The sequence below is a fragment of the Epinephelus moara genome, chromosome 11, assembly GCF_006386435.1.
Source record: "Epinephelus moara isolate mb chromosome 11, YSFRI_EMoa_1.0, whole genome shotgun sequence".
Lineage (NCBI taxonomy): Eukaryota > Metazoa > Chordata > Actinopteri > Perciformes > Serranidae > Epinephelus > Epinephelus moara.
Genome location: NC_065516.1, coordinates 2,214,664 through 2,230,809, shown reverse-complemented (window position 1 = coordinate 2,230,809; position 16,146 = coordinate 2,214,664). Strand labels below are relative to the sequence as shown.

Below are 16,146 nucleotides of genomic sequence, written 5' to 3'. Positions count from 1 at the left end.
TACAGAGGGACACAGTGAATACAGAGGGGCACATTGGACACAGAGGGACACAGTTATTACAGAGGGACACAGTGGTTACAGAGGGACACAGTTATTACAGAGGGACACAGTTGTTACAGAGGGACACAGTTGTTACAGAGGGACACAGTTGTTATAGAGGGACACAGTGAATACAGAGGGACACGGTGGACACAGAGGGACACAGTGAATACAGAGGGACACAGCTGTTACAGAGGGACACAGTGAATACAGAGGGGCACATTGGACACAGAGGGACACAGTTATTACAGAGGGACACAGCATTGGACACAGAGGGACACAGTTATTACAGAGGGACACAGTGGTTACAGAGGGACACAGTTATTAAAGAGGGACACAGTTGTTACAGAGGGACACAGTTGTTATAGAGGGACACAGTGAATACAGAGGGACACGGTGGATACAGAGGGGCACATTGGACACAGAGGGACACAGCTGTTACAGAGGGACACAGCTGTTACAGAGGGACACAGTGAATACAGAGGGGCACATTGGACACAGAGGGACACATTGGACACAGAGGGACACATACCCCTTTTCCACCAAAGCAGTTCCAGTGCTGGCTTCTGGGCCAGTGCTTAATTTGGAACTGGTTTTCCTGTTTCGACCAACAAAAGAACTGGGCCAGAAAAACTGGTTCCAGAGTGGCACCAGTTCTTTGCTGGACTAGAAGAAAGAACCAATACGTCACGGGGAAGGGGGCGGGGTTATTGAGCCGCTCAGCTGCTGCAATGAATGCTGGAGGCGATGGTGGACAAAAGCGTAACGCTGCCACAAACGGACCCTGGTAAGTTTCTTTTCGAACATTTTCACCTTGCACATAGTTGTTTAGTGTTACCAGTTTCTTCAGATAACAGCTGTGTCCCAATTTAGGGCCCGTGTCCCTCGGAGGATGCAGCGCTAAATTGGGACACAGCTGTTGTTTGTGATGTCTGCTCGGGTTAATGTTAACTGATCAACAGGTTAGCCTTGCTAACATTAGCTAATGTTAGCAAGTTACTTAGCCATGGGCTCACCTACCAGCCCCACTTTCAGTTGGCTAAACATTGTATAATGTGCAGTGGACGAGTCACTGTTTAAAGCGCTGTTTTTCATGTGGTCTACAGACTTATCTGCCATCGAACAAGACGATGCTAGCTACGAGCTAACGTCGCTACTCCACTGCAGCTCGCCAACACCATCCAGCAGCTGAGGTCAAAGCAACACAACAAGGACCTGAATGATGCCCTGCTGCAGAAGCTGGAGACTGACACCAGTGTTTTTCTTCATGGGAAGTTTTAGTTTTGCACATTCAATGCACACTTGTCACTTTTATCATTACCATGTTTTTTGTATTTAGATAAAAAAAAATCTAAAGAGATATGTCTGTTTCTGTATGTTTTCACTTAATGATGTACAATTTAACTGTGTAATAAGTTCAAGTAAAGCTAGTAAAAACAAGTCAAGACCTCAACAGGTTTCCCATTTATGAAGATGCTGGTCATAGATGTCTTCAGTCACTGTGTTTATAAAGAAATGAGAACATGACAGCCATAATCATTTATATGAATTTATTGAACTGAAGGATGAAACAATATTGGTGACATGAAGTAGTCCAGCAAACACAGGTAAAAGTAGTCAGGTAAGCAGCAACAAAACAGCAAAAACAATGGAGAGTAGCAGCCAAAACGTGCAGCATACACAAGCAGAACTAAATAAAACAAACATTTGAATGGCAGGTTCAATCGTTCCCTCTGTTAAAATATGCCATTAAAGCAGCTCTAATGTCAGCCCCTTCTTGGTTGCCATGCTCTGGTAATGCCTGAAGAGGAGGCTGAATGTTGGCCTGTCTGTCCTGGTGCTCCTCAGTGAAATTGTCACCATGTTCCTCACAAATGTTATGAAGGACACAGCAGGTCAGAGCCATTTTCTTGCTCAGGGAAAGCTTGCAGTAATTTCCTTTTAGGAGGCACCTCCACCGTCCTTTCAATCTCCCAAAACCCATTTCCACAACCGACCGTTCACTGCTTAATCTGTAGTTATAGGTGTGTTGTTCAGGGGTCAATCTGCCAGTGTCCGTAAAGTGCTTCATGAGCCAGCTCTGCATGGGGTAGCACAAAAATGTATAGGTAAATAAGCATGTTGAGTGGAGAGTGATCAATACTAAAATGAATATCCATCATGCTGTTTAACCCTTATGCCTCATTTAATAAAGTTTTGCTTGTATTGAAAAATAAATATGTATGCGCATGAGTATCTGTACATAAATGTGTGTATGTGCAGATACATACAGGGTCTTGCAGATCTGCATTCATAGCATGTGAATGTGCTGTACATTTAATGTATGAGGAAATGTACAGCACATTTGAAGTGTAATGTATCATTCTATTGAGTTTATTATGGTCTATTGATGCCACATATATATACTGTATATATGAACGCAGCCAAAATTATCAAGAAAATTAAGTGACAAATGTTCTTAGTGAGGCATATGGGTTAAGAAAATGAGGTTAAACATAAATCACTGACTTGTATTTTCATACAGTTTGTTTACATGCATTTCAAATAGTAGAGTTAATTTCACAGAGCTAAGCAACCTCTGTTGTCCAGCTGAAACTACAATAAACTAGCTCTCAGTTGTCTAAATAAGTACACAACACATGATGTTACACATTTGCATTGTGAATTAGCTGTGGCTTGCCAGCTAACGTTAGCTTACAACAAAGGCTAACATAACAATCTCACGTTCAGTGTTAGTAAGAGACAAACCGTGTTAGGTTATTACCTGTCTTCTGGAACGTAATCGCGTCCATACAAATCTTGTCGAGCAGCACAAATACGACGTATCTGCCGTGTTTTGGATGCCGATGAGGCCTCGTAGCACCAGGAGTAACAGCTGCACAAGTACGTGGTCCGCCATCGTTGTTGTTGTTGCTGTTGTTCAACGTAACTGACGTATACAGTGACGCAATGACGTGGCACCCTAACCACCTCCAGTCGTGGAAAAGCAAATCGGTTCTCAGCTGGTTCGCAAGTTGAACCAACTGAGAACCAGCACCAGCTGATACTGGCCCCAAACCAGCACTGGAACTGCTTTGGTGGAAAGGGGGTAAGAGTGAATACAGAGGGACACGGTGGACACAGAGGGACACAGTGGTGGCTACAGAGGGGCACATTGGACACAGAGGGACACAGTGGTTACATAGGGACACAGTGGATACAGAGGGACACAGTGGTGGCTACAGAGGGACACAGTGGATACAGAGGGACACAGTGGTGGCTACAGAGGGACACAGTGGATACAGAGGGACACAGTGGTTACAGAGGGACACAGTGGATACAGAGGGACACCATAGATACAGAGGGACACAGTGGTGGCTACAGAGGGACACAGTGGATACAGAGGGACACAGTGGTTACAGAGGGACACCATAGATACAGAGGGACACAGTGGTGGCTACAGAGGGGCACATTGGACACAGAGGGACACAGTGGATACAAAGGGACACAGTGGATACAGAGGGACACCATAGATACAGAGGGACACAGTGGTGGCTACAGAGGGGCACACTGGACACAGAGGGACACAGTGGATACAGAGGGACACACTGGGCACAGAGGGACACAGTGAATACAGAGGGACACAGTGGACACAAAGGGACACAGTGGTGGCTACAGAGGAGCACATTGGATACAGAGGGACACAGTGGATGCAGAGGGGCACTTTGGACACGGAGGGACACCGAAGATACAGAGGGACACGGTGGATGCAGAGGGGCACACTGGGCACAGAGGGACACAGTGAATACAGAGGGACACAGTGGATGCAGAGGAACACCATAGATACAGAGGGACACAGTGGATACAGAGGGACACCATAGATACAGAGGGACACAGTGGATGCAGAGGGGCACTTTGGACACAGAGGGACACTGTAGATACAGAGGGACACGGTGGATGCAGAGGGGCACATTGGACACAGAGGTACACATTGGACACAGAGGGACACATTGGATACAGAGGGACACAGTGAATACAGAGGGACACGGTGGATACAGAGGGACAGATTGGACACAGAGGGACATAGTGGTGGATACAGAGGGGCATATTGGACACAGAGGGACACAGTGGATACAGAGGGACACCATAGATACAGAGGGACACGGTGCATGCAGAGGGGCATATTGGACACAGAGAGACACAGTGGACACAGAGGGACACCATAGATACAGTGGGACACAGTGGATACAGAGGGGCACCACCATAGATACAGTGGGACACAGTGGATACAGAGGGGCACATTGGACACAGAGGGACACAGTGGATACAGAGGGACACATTGGACACAGAGGGACACCATAGATACAGTGGGACACAGTGGATACAGAGGGGCACATTGGACACAGAGGGACACAGTGGACACAGAGGGACACAGTGGATACAGAGGGACACAGTGGTTACAGAGGGACACCATAGATACAGAGGGACACAGTGGATACAGAGGGACACAGTGGTTACAGAGGGACACAGTGGACACAGAGGGACACAGTGGATACAGAGGGACACAGTGGTTACAGAGGGACACCATAGATACAGAGGGACACAGTGGATACAGAGGGACAGGGGGACAAAATAAATCAAAGTGTAAATCTGGTCTGTAAATGACAAACAGGTAATTAACCGATTTTTATGAGGGCAAAGTGGGGCGCGCACACACACACACACACACACACACACACATAAAGACACATCCCATGACAAACAGCATGTCCCCTTCTGCTGACTGCTGAGTGGACATCTGTCCTTTTGTACTGCTGTCTGCTGGGCTCACACACACACACACACACACAGGACGAGGACATATGGTACAGAAGTGTAGCTGGTTTCTACATGTCCTTTGCATCAGGTTATGAGTCAGTAAATCAGCACCGTGACTCATCTCCCCTTCAGGAAGCAGAACTGTCAGAGCAGCTTCCACTGACACACCTGAGCGTTTGTTTTCATCTCCATGTGGCACCAGAGGGGCGGAGATATGAGCCAGGAAAGCTGCTTTAAACCAGTTTAAAATCCGTGCGACAGATAATGTGAAGTGTACATCGACAAAGCTAAGAGGATCTGAAAGTTAAGTGGTACGTGTATCTGTCAACTTCAATATTTGGATATTTGTCTCCAAGATGTAGCTCTCAGTCAGCGGTGGAGTTCATTTCCCTGCCTCTGCTGACGGGATGAACTATTAGCTTTGGGTGAAGTAGATCAGTGTAAACAGGGAGATCTGTTGGATCTCAGTAGACAGGTTTTCATCCAAATGTAGCACAAATCTTAACGAAAGTCTAGAAAATTTGCATTAGAAAATGCTAATTCATGCATATTTTCACCCACTGCTATTATGCAAATAAAAGAGTTGAACTCAACGAGATAAACAGCTGGTGGAGCTAATTATCCAGTCAGGTGCCATTAAACCACTGTAGAAGAGGGGGATGCAATGATGTCATTAAAGTCTCTAATGATAACAAATCATGTGAAAAAACTAGGGCCGTAACGGTACATGTATTTGTGTCAAAACGTTCGGTACACAACTTTCGGTTCGGCACGACCCTGTACCGAATTATTGGGCACAGGATATTATTTTATTTTATTTTATTTTGTTTTATTTTAATTCCGTTTTTGCAAGCCGAACCATTTAAAATATCTAGTTCCCCAACGGACATAATTGAGTGACGGACCGAGTCCGATCGTAAATCTCCGCCTTCACTTTGTGCAGTGCATTCTCGCATTTTGACAACATGGCAAGTGAGTCTGACGAACCTGAAGACCCACCCGCAAACCTTAAGTCCTCCGTTTGGGAACACTTTGGTTTCAGGGTAAAATACGAAGATGGAAATAAACAAGTTGACAAGACAAAAGCAGTGTGTCGACACTGCAGAACAGCGGTCGGGTATGTACTTGGAAACACGTCTAACATGCTAACGCATCTAAAGCGACACCACCCGAGTTTGAACGTTAACCGGCACGACTAGAAAAAGCAATCTGGTGCAAACTACGATATCGTCGTCGTTTAAAAAGAAAGAGCGTTTCCCTGACCATCGCGCTAAAGAAATAACCAACGCCATTGGAGTTGAGTAAAATTGTTTAAGCTGCACTTTAGATATAAGCATGTTTTGTTTACTGCACTTTAACAAAGTGGGAAAGCTAAGTAAGTTCCTAGTAAAACTGAATCTGAGCAGGCTTTAAAGCTGACCAGCTGCACTATACTTTTTATTTTAATTGAGTAAAACTGTTAAAGCAGAAATGTATATTTATATTTTTCATTCAAAAAATGTGTTAAAAAAACAGCAGGATTTTATTTTTCACTTTTATATTTCTATTTTCATTCAAACAATGTGAAAAAGCAGGATTTTATATATATTTGTTTCATTCAAAAATTGTGTAAAAAGAGTTAACTGCTATGGTGGTATGTTTTAGTAAGGTTACCAATAAGTAAAAGATATTTAATAGTTGTCTATTTTTTTCATTACTGTACCGAAAAAAACCGAACCGTGACTTGTATACCGAGGTACGTACCGAACCGAGATTTTTGTGTACCGTTACAGCCCTAGAAAAAACTGGTTGGAGATATGACATTTCTATTATTATACAGAATGCATACATAAATGCAAATAACTTGACTGTGTTTTTCTCTTTTTTTTTGGTAATTTAATGTAGCATGAATGTTTATAGTCACCTCTCTATCAGCTCTGCTAAGTTTGTGCTAAATTTAGGCTCTTATGTCTATTTTACAAGTGTTGGTGGTGCTTTATGTTTTTGGTGTTGGCATCCTTCTATTATATAGGTGTTGGAAAATAACCAAGACAACCTCCATGCTGCAACAGTTTCCAACAGGATATCAGGAACAGTAATATCCTTTGATTCACCAAAAACGTGGCTAAATCCTGGACAGTTCCATTTAACCAGGTGACTTTTTTTCTGTATGCTGATCTGACAGAGCAGAGGACTCTGGTGAGAGAAGGAGGGTAGGTGTGTGCTTTATGGTAAACAAGGACTAGTGTGACTGTGGGAATGTGTGGTGCTGTCCTGTTCCTGCTGTGGATCACTGCTATACACCGTTCAGAGGCGGCTGCAGAGCCGTGCTGCCTGTTGTCAAGAGAAAGAAATGATTGATTGATTTTTTTTTCTAATGTGCACACTGAAATAGCACATAAAACTAGAATTACTGTATTGCAATTGAATGCCGCGCCATCCATGTCTTTTGAGACTTAAATGTAGCCACCATGAAAGTAGACAATGCTTCAAAAATGGTTGTTGCTTCAAAGAAGCTATAAATTCTAAAACATGGATGCTCCACTCACATCTTCCCCACGGCAGCACAGACGATCTATACAACAGCAGTTTCAACATCAGCGTCACCAATATAGTATCCGACCAAATGTCTCCCCTTCTGTTCCTGAGATATGACGATGAGCAATGGCCAAAAAGGTGTTTTTGAAGAACTTTATGATGTCACAATTAGAGCTCTGATTCTCTGCCCAAGCCCGATTGGGCCAAACCCGAGCCTCTGGATTTTCTCATTATGACTGATTATGGCTTGAATCAGGTCGGGTTCTCGCCAATTATGCAGTGTTTTTTTGTTTGTTTGTTTGATAAAACTGGCAGTTCTCATGCCCAAAGTGGCAGGAGTTTTAAGGGACTGAATCAAGAGGGAAAGAGGGAGAAAGATGTGGGACTGCGACAAGTGGCAAAGTCACGGAACAACGGAGTAATATAGTGGAGAACCGGCGGAATGAGAGAGTGCACGCCAGAGAGGGACAGAAAAGGAGAGAAAGAAAGAGAGAGAGAGAGAGGGGCTGCAAGGCCACTTAGTTGGCAGTGTTTTTTCTGCCTCCCAAGCAGTGGGAGAGATGTGCATAATAAGCACCGAAGAGCAGCGTTCATCATCTGCACGTGGCATTATCATAGATCGCTGTGCGCACTAGAGGCACTGAGGGGCGTAGCCCACTCTTCCAAAGCTGTCATGCACGAGATGACAAACTACTGAAATAAGGAAGAGGAAAAGGAGAAGTGGTACGAGGAAACACATCAGCTCATTTAGCTTAAACATATATAGGATATAGTAGTTCTTTTACAGTAGAAATTCAGATTTTTAATTGGGCTTGGGCCCAAAACTGCTGCTGTGGGTCAGGCTCAAAAAGAAACTATGCAGCTTCATGCAGGGTCAGGCCTGATTTTTTTTATGCCTGATCAAAGATCTAGTCACAGGGAAGTCGACCTTTGACCTTTTGGATATCATTTTTACACTTTGTGTGAAATTTTGTCATAATTTGTGTATGAATTTCTGAATAATGTTTTGTGAGGTCACAGTGACTTGACCTTCGACTACCAAATTCTAATCAGTTTATTCACATCACACTCACATTCACAAAATTAAATGGACGCACATTCACAATGACCTTTGACCACTAAAGTTCATCTTTGACACAAAGTCAATGTTTGTGCCAGATTTTTAAAAATTCTCTCAAGGTTTTCTTGAGATACCAGAAGATCCCAAGAATGGGATGGATGCAACGTCACAGTGACCTTGACCTTTGAACGGTAACCACCAAAAGCCTAACCAGTTCATCCTTGACCCAAGGGGAACGTTTTTGCCAAATGTGAAGAAATCCTCTCAAGGTATTCACGAGAGCAAGTGTTCATGGGAATGAGACAGATGAGGTTACAACAACCTTGACCTTTGACCTATGTCCCCCAAAATCTAATCAGGTAATTGTGGATATTTCTGCCAAATTTAAAGAAATTCCCTCCAGGCGTTTTTAACATATCATTTTTCACAAGAATCAGACGGATGGACAGACAACTCGAAAACATAATGACTGCAGCCATGGCTATCACCGGTACAGAGGCATGATAAAAAGCCTTGTTTTAACAAATTAAGGGATTCTGTCAACAGAAACGTTGTCGAGTGTTTTTACTTTAAATCAGAAAAAGGAAAGGTTATATTAAAATGAAATGAAGCTCAGCGTAAGTTCAATTAGGAAGACCTTTCTCATGCTCACCCTTTCACATTTTCTCCATCCCACTCTCACTACTCCCTCTAATCCGCTGACTATGGGTGTTCACTCCTCTATTTATCCAATCACACTTTGCCACGATCTCTCAGCCAATCAGGATGCCACTGCAAAATTTTAAATCTAAATTGTCACACGTGAAAAACAGGCAAGACTCCGAATCTCTAGTCGTTGTGCAGCTGAGCAGCAGCCTGAACATCGCTGCTCATGCTGGCAGTGTGGCTGCTCTAATCTGTTAACACAGACAGCAAAAGTATGTGTGTGTGTTTACCTGGCTCTGTAGCTCACTCTGCTGTCTCAGTCTCAGGTTTTCTGGTGTGTCGGCCACGATGGTGAACGACGTCTTGGGGTAATGTCTGAAAGGAGAAAGAGCAGAGTTATGTGTGTATCTACATCGAGTCAGTTTTAACTATACAACTTCCATCAACACAAAAACATGATGGAGAGAAAGAGGGAGAGAAACAAAGAAGAACCAGACTGTGTCTTCACTGAGTCGCCTAAATGTGAAAATGCAGTTTTCACTCTCTTTACAGTTGGCACACAACAAAGCTGCATGAAGTCTATAGCTAAAAATATCTACTTGTAGCTCACTAGATCATGCAAAGACCAAGCGGCAATCTCCAGGCAGTGTCCAAAATTAACTTTTTGACTCACCGGCCAGTGGGAAGATAGATATAAAAAAAAGCAGCATATTTATTACCAACCAAAACAGAATAACTTTTTTTGCCACATATACATTTGTTTCAATACATATCATTGAGCTAATAAGGTATTATGTTGAATACAAACTCAAAGTAAAGGCTGAAGCACAATTTGAACAAAAATTATTACTGAACAGCGTACCATCACAGCCTCAGCATGTGAATATGCTCCCTGCTGAGCAGTGAAGCAGTGTATATGTCTAGGGCTTTTATTGTCAACGGTATGAAGGGATGGAGTGAAATTGTAATGCGCTGCCATTGACAATGTGGGAGGGATTAATCTTAGTCCAGACTACGGAGCCACCATGTTATAATTTATTTCGTTCATAAGTATGGACGCAGGCAGGTGCCGCAAAAGTTTCGCAGCAGTTTGAATATGTGTAAAACAAATCTGTAGTGTGTATTTGCGTTTGTGTGTGTGTATGCGTGTGTGTGTGTGTGTTAAACTCCAACAATGACAGCAGAGGAGCAGTGTGCCTCTGAATAACACAATAAAGTGGTAGAAATTCAGTATCTTTCAAGATTATTTTAGGATCAACTTTTATCTGCCAGTGTAGCCTTCCAAGATTTATTTGGCAATTGGAAAATAATTTGGCGCTTGGCGGGTGTTAATTTCAGACCCTGCATCCAGGGCTGAAAAATGCATGGATGTTTAAAGAAAACAGGATACAGCGCTGGAGACGGGACCCTGTTCATTTCTCTGAAAGTTGCTCTGTGGTGCAAAAAAGTTCGACTTCCTAGGTTTAAAATTAGCCCAACCTTCCACATCACTGGGCCCATACAGCAAGCACACCAGTGGCGGCTGCTGGTCTTTCAAACATCTGTCATATTGTAGCGAGGCAGTAACTTATAAAATGAACATTTAATTGAAGCCATTTTTCAACCACACTCATGGCATAGAACCTCAGCAAAACACACCTCAAAGATTTTCAGATGGGTTTAATCACCTGAACTGTACTGTACAAACGGTGAAAATGAGCTATATTTCTTATGGAAATAAGTAACTCCGGACGGCACAAATATATACGCAAATATCCGCCTGGGACTGAGCTAAAAGTGCGAAGCACACAAAGGGGTTCAGCCTTTTAGACAATTCCTCCAATCATCATGCATACACCGAGCGCCTCTCCCGCCTACTGCTCCATTAGGTCCCTGGGAAGCTGAGCCTCCCTGGAAGTGCCGATTTTGTCGCATTTATCCAATGACCGTCTCACTTTGCTGCATGAAAAAATCCTGCTCAGCGCTGTCTCAGAGGAATGCTTGGAGGCTCAGCGTCCACCGTGCTGACACGAGAATGTATGACAGGGAGGTCGCATTTGAAAACTGGTGATAAACAGCTGATGTTTGAACATCAAAGTCATGATGTTAAACGCATCCTAGCGCATATTTGACAATTTCTTCTATGAAATTTTAGGGGAAGTTCAGCCTCCCTTGTTGTCTCAGTGCAATCGCCCCTGAAGCACACCAGAGACTTCTGCTGGCAGAGCAGCTAACTAGCTAGTCCTCTAGACTTTCAAAATGTTAGCAGACTGATGGATTAAGTCCTAAATGTGAAACAAGGGTTGTACCAATCAAAAAAATGTATCCACTCATTTACAGATGTCTCATTACAAATGTAAGTCTATGGGAGAATGTCTTTTCTGGCTCAGTGGCATCACATGACAGACCCAGGAGATGTATATACATGGTTTGACCACTATGTCAAATTGGCTTCAAAGTCTGACGAACTTCCCAGGAACCTGGAAAAATGAAGCCAATGCAAAAGTGCCAAAACTGCAGTTCCTCTAATCACCACTTGAGGCTAGCTCCAAGAGCAAGTAAATCCCCATAGACCTCCATGTTAAAATGCTCAACTTTACATCAGATAAAATCATGTTCACAGCCTCGTACAAAAAACTATTTTACTCTCTATATCTAATTTCAAATGGTACAGGCAGTGACTTTTTATGACTCACTTGATTAAATTTTATTTAGGCTTAAAGTTACACATAATTAAGGGCAGGGCTGCTTCAATGACAGGCCGTCTGCGAGGCATCGCTATAGTGTGTGAGTCAAATCCAGCCCTCACTCCTCTACAGCTCACCATCTCCTCTAAATACGGTCACTTTGTGCTCAACAAAACCAAGATGGCTGAAACTCGAGGCTCCAAAACAGGAGTCCACAAACCAATGCAGGGTTTCCCACACATTTATTAATCTGGGCGGGCCTGCCATGATCAAAACATAAAATAGATTTTCTAATTTTGGAGCTGGACCGTTCATTCGGAGTGCTGTTGGGGTATAACTACCATTCAGTTATTTATTGCACCACACTGCTGCTCCTCTCATCCATCGATCTGATCAGCTCTGAAGAGATCAACAGATCAGATCACCTCACGAGTCACAAATTTAGAGACAGGACACAGAGTGATACAACGGGACACCAAGGCATGCAAAAGAAAAAAAAAGAAAGCTTGCTGTCAGCTCATCCATTTCCAACATTGTTCATTTTTTCTGTCACGCACATTTTATGTTAATGGTTTTCTAGCCTGTTTTTCACTAGTGAAAATTAGCATTAGCATTAATTATCACAGTAAACCATAGCTACAATTGCACAAAATGCATTGTGCTAACTAAGCTAGCAGCTAATTTTAGAGTCATCTCCACCCTCTTATTCAAATATGGTCACTTCTAGTTAAAAAAATCCAAGACTCTGACGGCCAAAATACCAAGGTTCCAATCAGGATTCCACAAACCAATGGGTGACATCAAGGTGGCTACGTCCATCATTTTATAGAGTCTATGGATAAGACCTTAAGACATTCCTGGAACATTTTGAGCCAATGGTTGATTAAAGGAACATAGAAATGGACACTTTCTACCTTTAACCTCTGGAGGTCAAGTTTCTGAGACAACTTCAGTCCTTGGAGACACCAACAGCCCACATTTTACAACCATTTCTGCTAAATCTCTGCAACATTTTCATGATGTTTTTTATCTTAAATGCCCTAAAAGGTGTGTCCACATTAATAGCACTTGTTGCTGCTTATTCAGCTCAGGTTCACCTACATGAAACTGAGCCCTTTATGATAAATGAACCAATTACAAGAAAAACACAAAAGCAAGTGTGTCTTCTCCTTGAGTTTAGAATAAACAACTATTTATGATCTCATCTTAACAGAGGTAACAGCACTTAATAACCATTCTTTTTAGTTTGTTATAAGTCATTTTTGTTGTGTTCAGTCCTTTAAAACAAGAAAGGCTGCAGCCTGAAAAATGTCAGAGCCTTTCCACGCTGAGAGTAACCTCAGTAAGTTAATGACACACCAAGACAATGACGTTAGCAGGAACAATGACCCATTGAGAGGTCGAAAAATGAAATAGCAACATCCTGATACACCTCTCTTTATCTCACTGGACCTTTTGATCACTTATTGGTGACCTTAAGGTGTATATTATCTCCTCTGTATCTAAAAACAGCAGCAGTTGGATTTAAAGCTTTTCTCTGCAAGAAGCATGAAGGACAATGGAGCCACTCACAGATCTGAGTGAGTACAGTGTGAGGTGGGTGGATGGGAGACACACAGTAGATGGAAAATACTCCCACACTCCACCTCTAAGAGGAGGAAGTATCTTTATTGAAGTCAGTGTGTAGCCCAGGAAGAGAAACCCTCTGTTGCTCTTGAAGGATATTTTTGGGCCAGATAAGAACCTTAACCTCTTTGGGCTTTTTTTCCCCTCAAAAGTCTCTCAAAACAGAAATCTGTAAGACCTTCCCAATAGCCTGTTGATTAGGACACTTTACAACCAAAGGGTTAGTGGAGCTACAGAAACCAGCCATGACCCTTTCCCCACTAAAATGACTGCATGTAAGTCTTTTAAGTGCGCTAAAAACAGGCCATACATTCCTTTACCCACTGCAAGCAGACAAGTAGGTTTTTTTTGTTTGTTTGGGTTTTTTTGTCACGTTCAACGTCACAAATGTGTTGGTCAACAGGTTAGTAAACAGAGGAAAGCAGCATGGACGCCAGTGAAAATGTTTTGGTGGTTGCTTTTTTTTCATATCTGTTACTTATTCAGTCTCTCTATCAAACTCAGTGTGGACTAATTTCAAAAAATGTTTAAGCACTGCTTGGATGGAGACAGTTCCCAAAGATGGCATCCTTAAAGGTGTGCACCAAGGGTGCTTTAAGATTTCTGTCCATTTTGTTACATTTAGTGTACATTTTTAATACTGTTTCACTACATAAAAAACAGTGCAACATTTACATTAAGTATACCTATATTGTGTTTTCAAATGTCTCAAACTGAAGAAATGAGCAATAAACATTAAAATCACCATAATTACAAAGTCTATTAAATATGTAGAGTAGTTTGTTTTCATGGTGACACAACACAAGTTTTTGAGGCTGTCTGTCAAATGAAGCGATAAATGAATCAAATTAGTTGGAAAATGTTTTCATACTGTTGTGTTTTCATTACCTTAAAATGAGCCATTTAAATCTACATAGGGAGCAGGTGCTCAACTATGGAGACAGCCATGTTCACCACCATGTTCCTACAGCAGCCCAGAACAGACAAACCAAATACTGGCTCCAGATAGGGACATTCGCGTTTTTGTGTCAACCACTGTAGTAAGAAGTCCATCTGCAACAAATAGCATCGGAAAAACACTGACTGACACATGAAACTGCTGGAGCTGCAGTCACCTAATTTATTTCCGAATTTGTGCGCTGTGCGCTATTTGTTCTATTGTGTGATTGAAAATTTAAGTTTATTGATATGATTAATTTCAAATTCTTGCATGTTGCTCTTTTGTATTTGTATTGTTATGACGAGTATAAAATTGTGAGGTAAAAGGGGTAGGTGATTATAAGCTTTAGCTACTCCCTACACCCTTTCAGTTACATTGATTATTGAAATGTACTGACATAAACACATTCTTTCATTCATTCATTCACCTGTTGTCACTTTAAAAACTGACAAATTAAAAAAAAACAAAGGTGTCTGTGACTCATTCCGGCTAAATGTTGCCTCACTTGTGGAGCTGATTCTTGTGACGGCGATCTTCAGTGGGTGGAAACAGAAACACCAAACAGAATCACAAAGGCAGGAACATGAGTCATTAAAAGAAATCAAACGGAAACACAGACACCAATGCTGACTCAAGTACAAGAAACAACAAATCAAAATACAGCTTTAAAAATGCCAACTGAGTTTATTTAACATCTCTGAGAGTCAATCAATGACAAGTTAGTGGCAAAGTATGGGCGAGTTTTATTTTTTAAAACTTGGAAAATGGGGCAAACTAGACTGAATAATACATGCTGCAAGTACAAAACCATATAGAATATACTGTTCATGTTTTCCTGTAATTTGTGTATTTGGTTTTACACCTGTACAGTATACGTGGAAACTGACAGTCTGCCTTGTAAGCCAGTTTGGGCTGGAAATGATGCCAGACACTACAGTGATATCAGAATACAGAGACCCCTCCATCTGAGTAGATTTTTGTTGTGGGACATAATTTATTCCATCTAAATGTCCATATATTTTACCACCATTTAGATGTAGACCTACATATATCCCAGTGTAACATTATAATGGTCAACCAGAAATTGAGCATCAGTCAGGTTAAAGTCATTTGAAAATTGTCAGGGAAGTCTAAAGTGCAACACACACCGCCGCCATACGCCGCGCGTCAAAACGCTGCGCGTCAAAATGCCCGCCTCCATTATATTCTATGAACCAACCCACACTGGCGCCAGCCGCGCCGCGCCGCGCCGCGCCGCGCCGCTCTGCTTCAGCCCACTGCTCTATTTCCAGCGCGGCCAGCGCTCATGGCGGCGCTGCGAGAAAAGCCTTTTATGTACTTTTCAGCCGCCGTAGTATCAACTCCGGTTGTTTCAAATTTTTAATAAGACGACTTTGATAAGAAACTCCAACTCACCCGTGAAATCCAAGTTGTTGTTGCCTCAAAGTTTTTCCTCTTCTTCTTCCGTTACTAGCAGTTGGCAACCGTTGGCGACTAGTGTAGGTACAGCCACCTAGCGGGCTGGGGTGGGAAATACACGTCGACGGTGCCGCTGCGTGCCGCTGCCAGTGTGTGTTGGGGGGCGGCACTTGACGGCCACAGCGTCGTGCCGGCGGCGGTGTGTGTTGCACTTAAGGCATAAGGCCTATTTGGTAATACTTTGCCATTTACACTGATTTTTCACTGTCCTGGGGCCTCATTTATAAAAGAGTGCTCAGGATTCATACTAAAAGCTGACGTGCGCCCAAAAGCTGAAAATGGCGTGTGCCAAAAAATAATCTGATTTATAAAACCATGTGCACGCACACTTGCACGCAATGTTCTCTTTATAAATCACAGACCTCCTGGAGTTGTGC

At 42.7% G+C, this 16,146-nt stretch overlaps 1 protein-coding gene across 1 annotated transcript in view; it reads right to left on the bottom strand.

Moving 5' to 3' along the window:
- LOC126397587 (LIM zinc-binding domain-containing Nebulette-like) overlaps positions 1–16,146 on the bottom strand; it is a 75,339-nt gene that overhangs the window by 10,356 nt on the left and 48,837 nt on the right. The window contains exon 3 of the mRNA XM_050056474.1: positions 9,349–9,433. Within this exon, the coding sequence (XP_049912431.1) occupies positions 9,349–9,433 (85 nt within the window). The remainder of the gene's footprint in view (positions 1–9,348; positions 9,434–16,146) is intronic.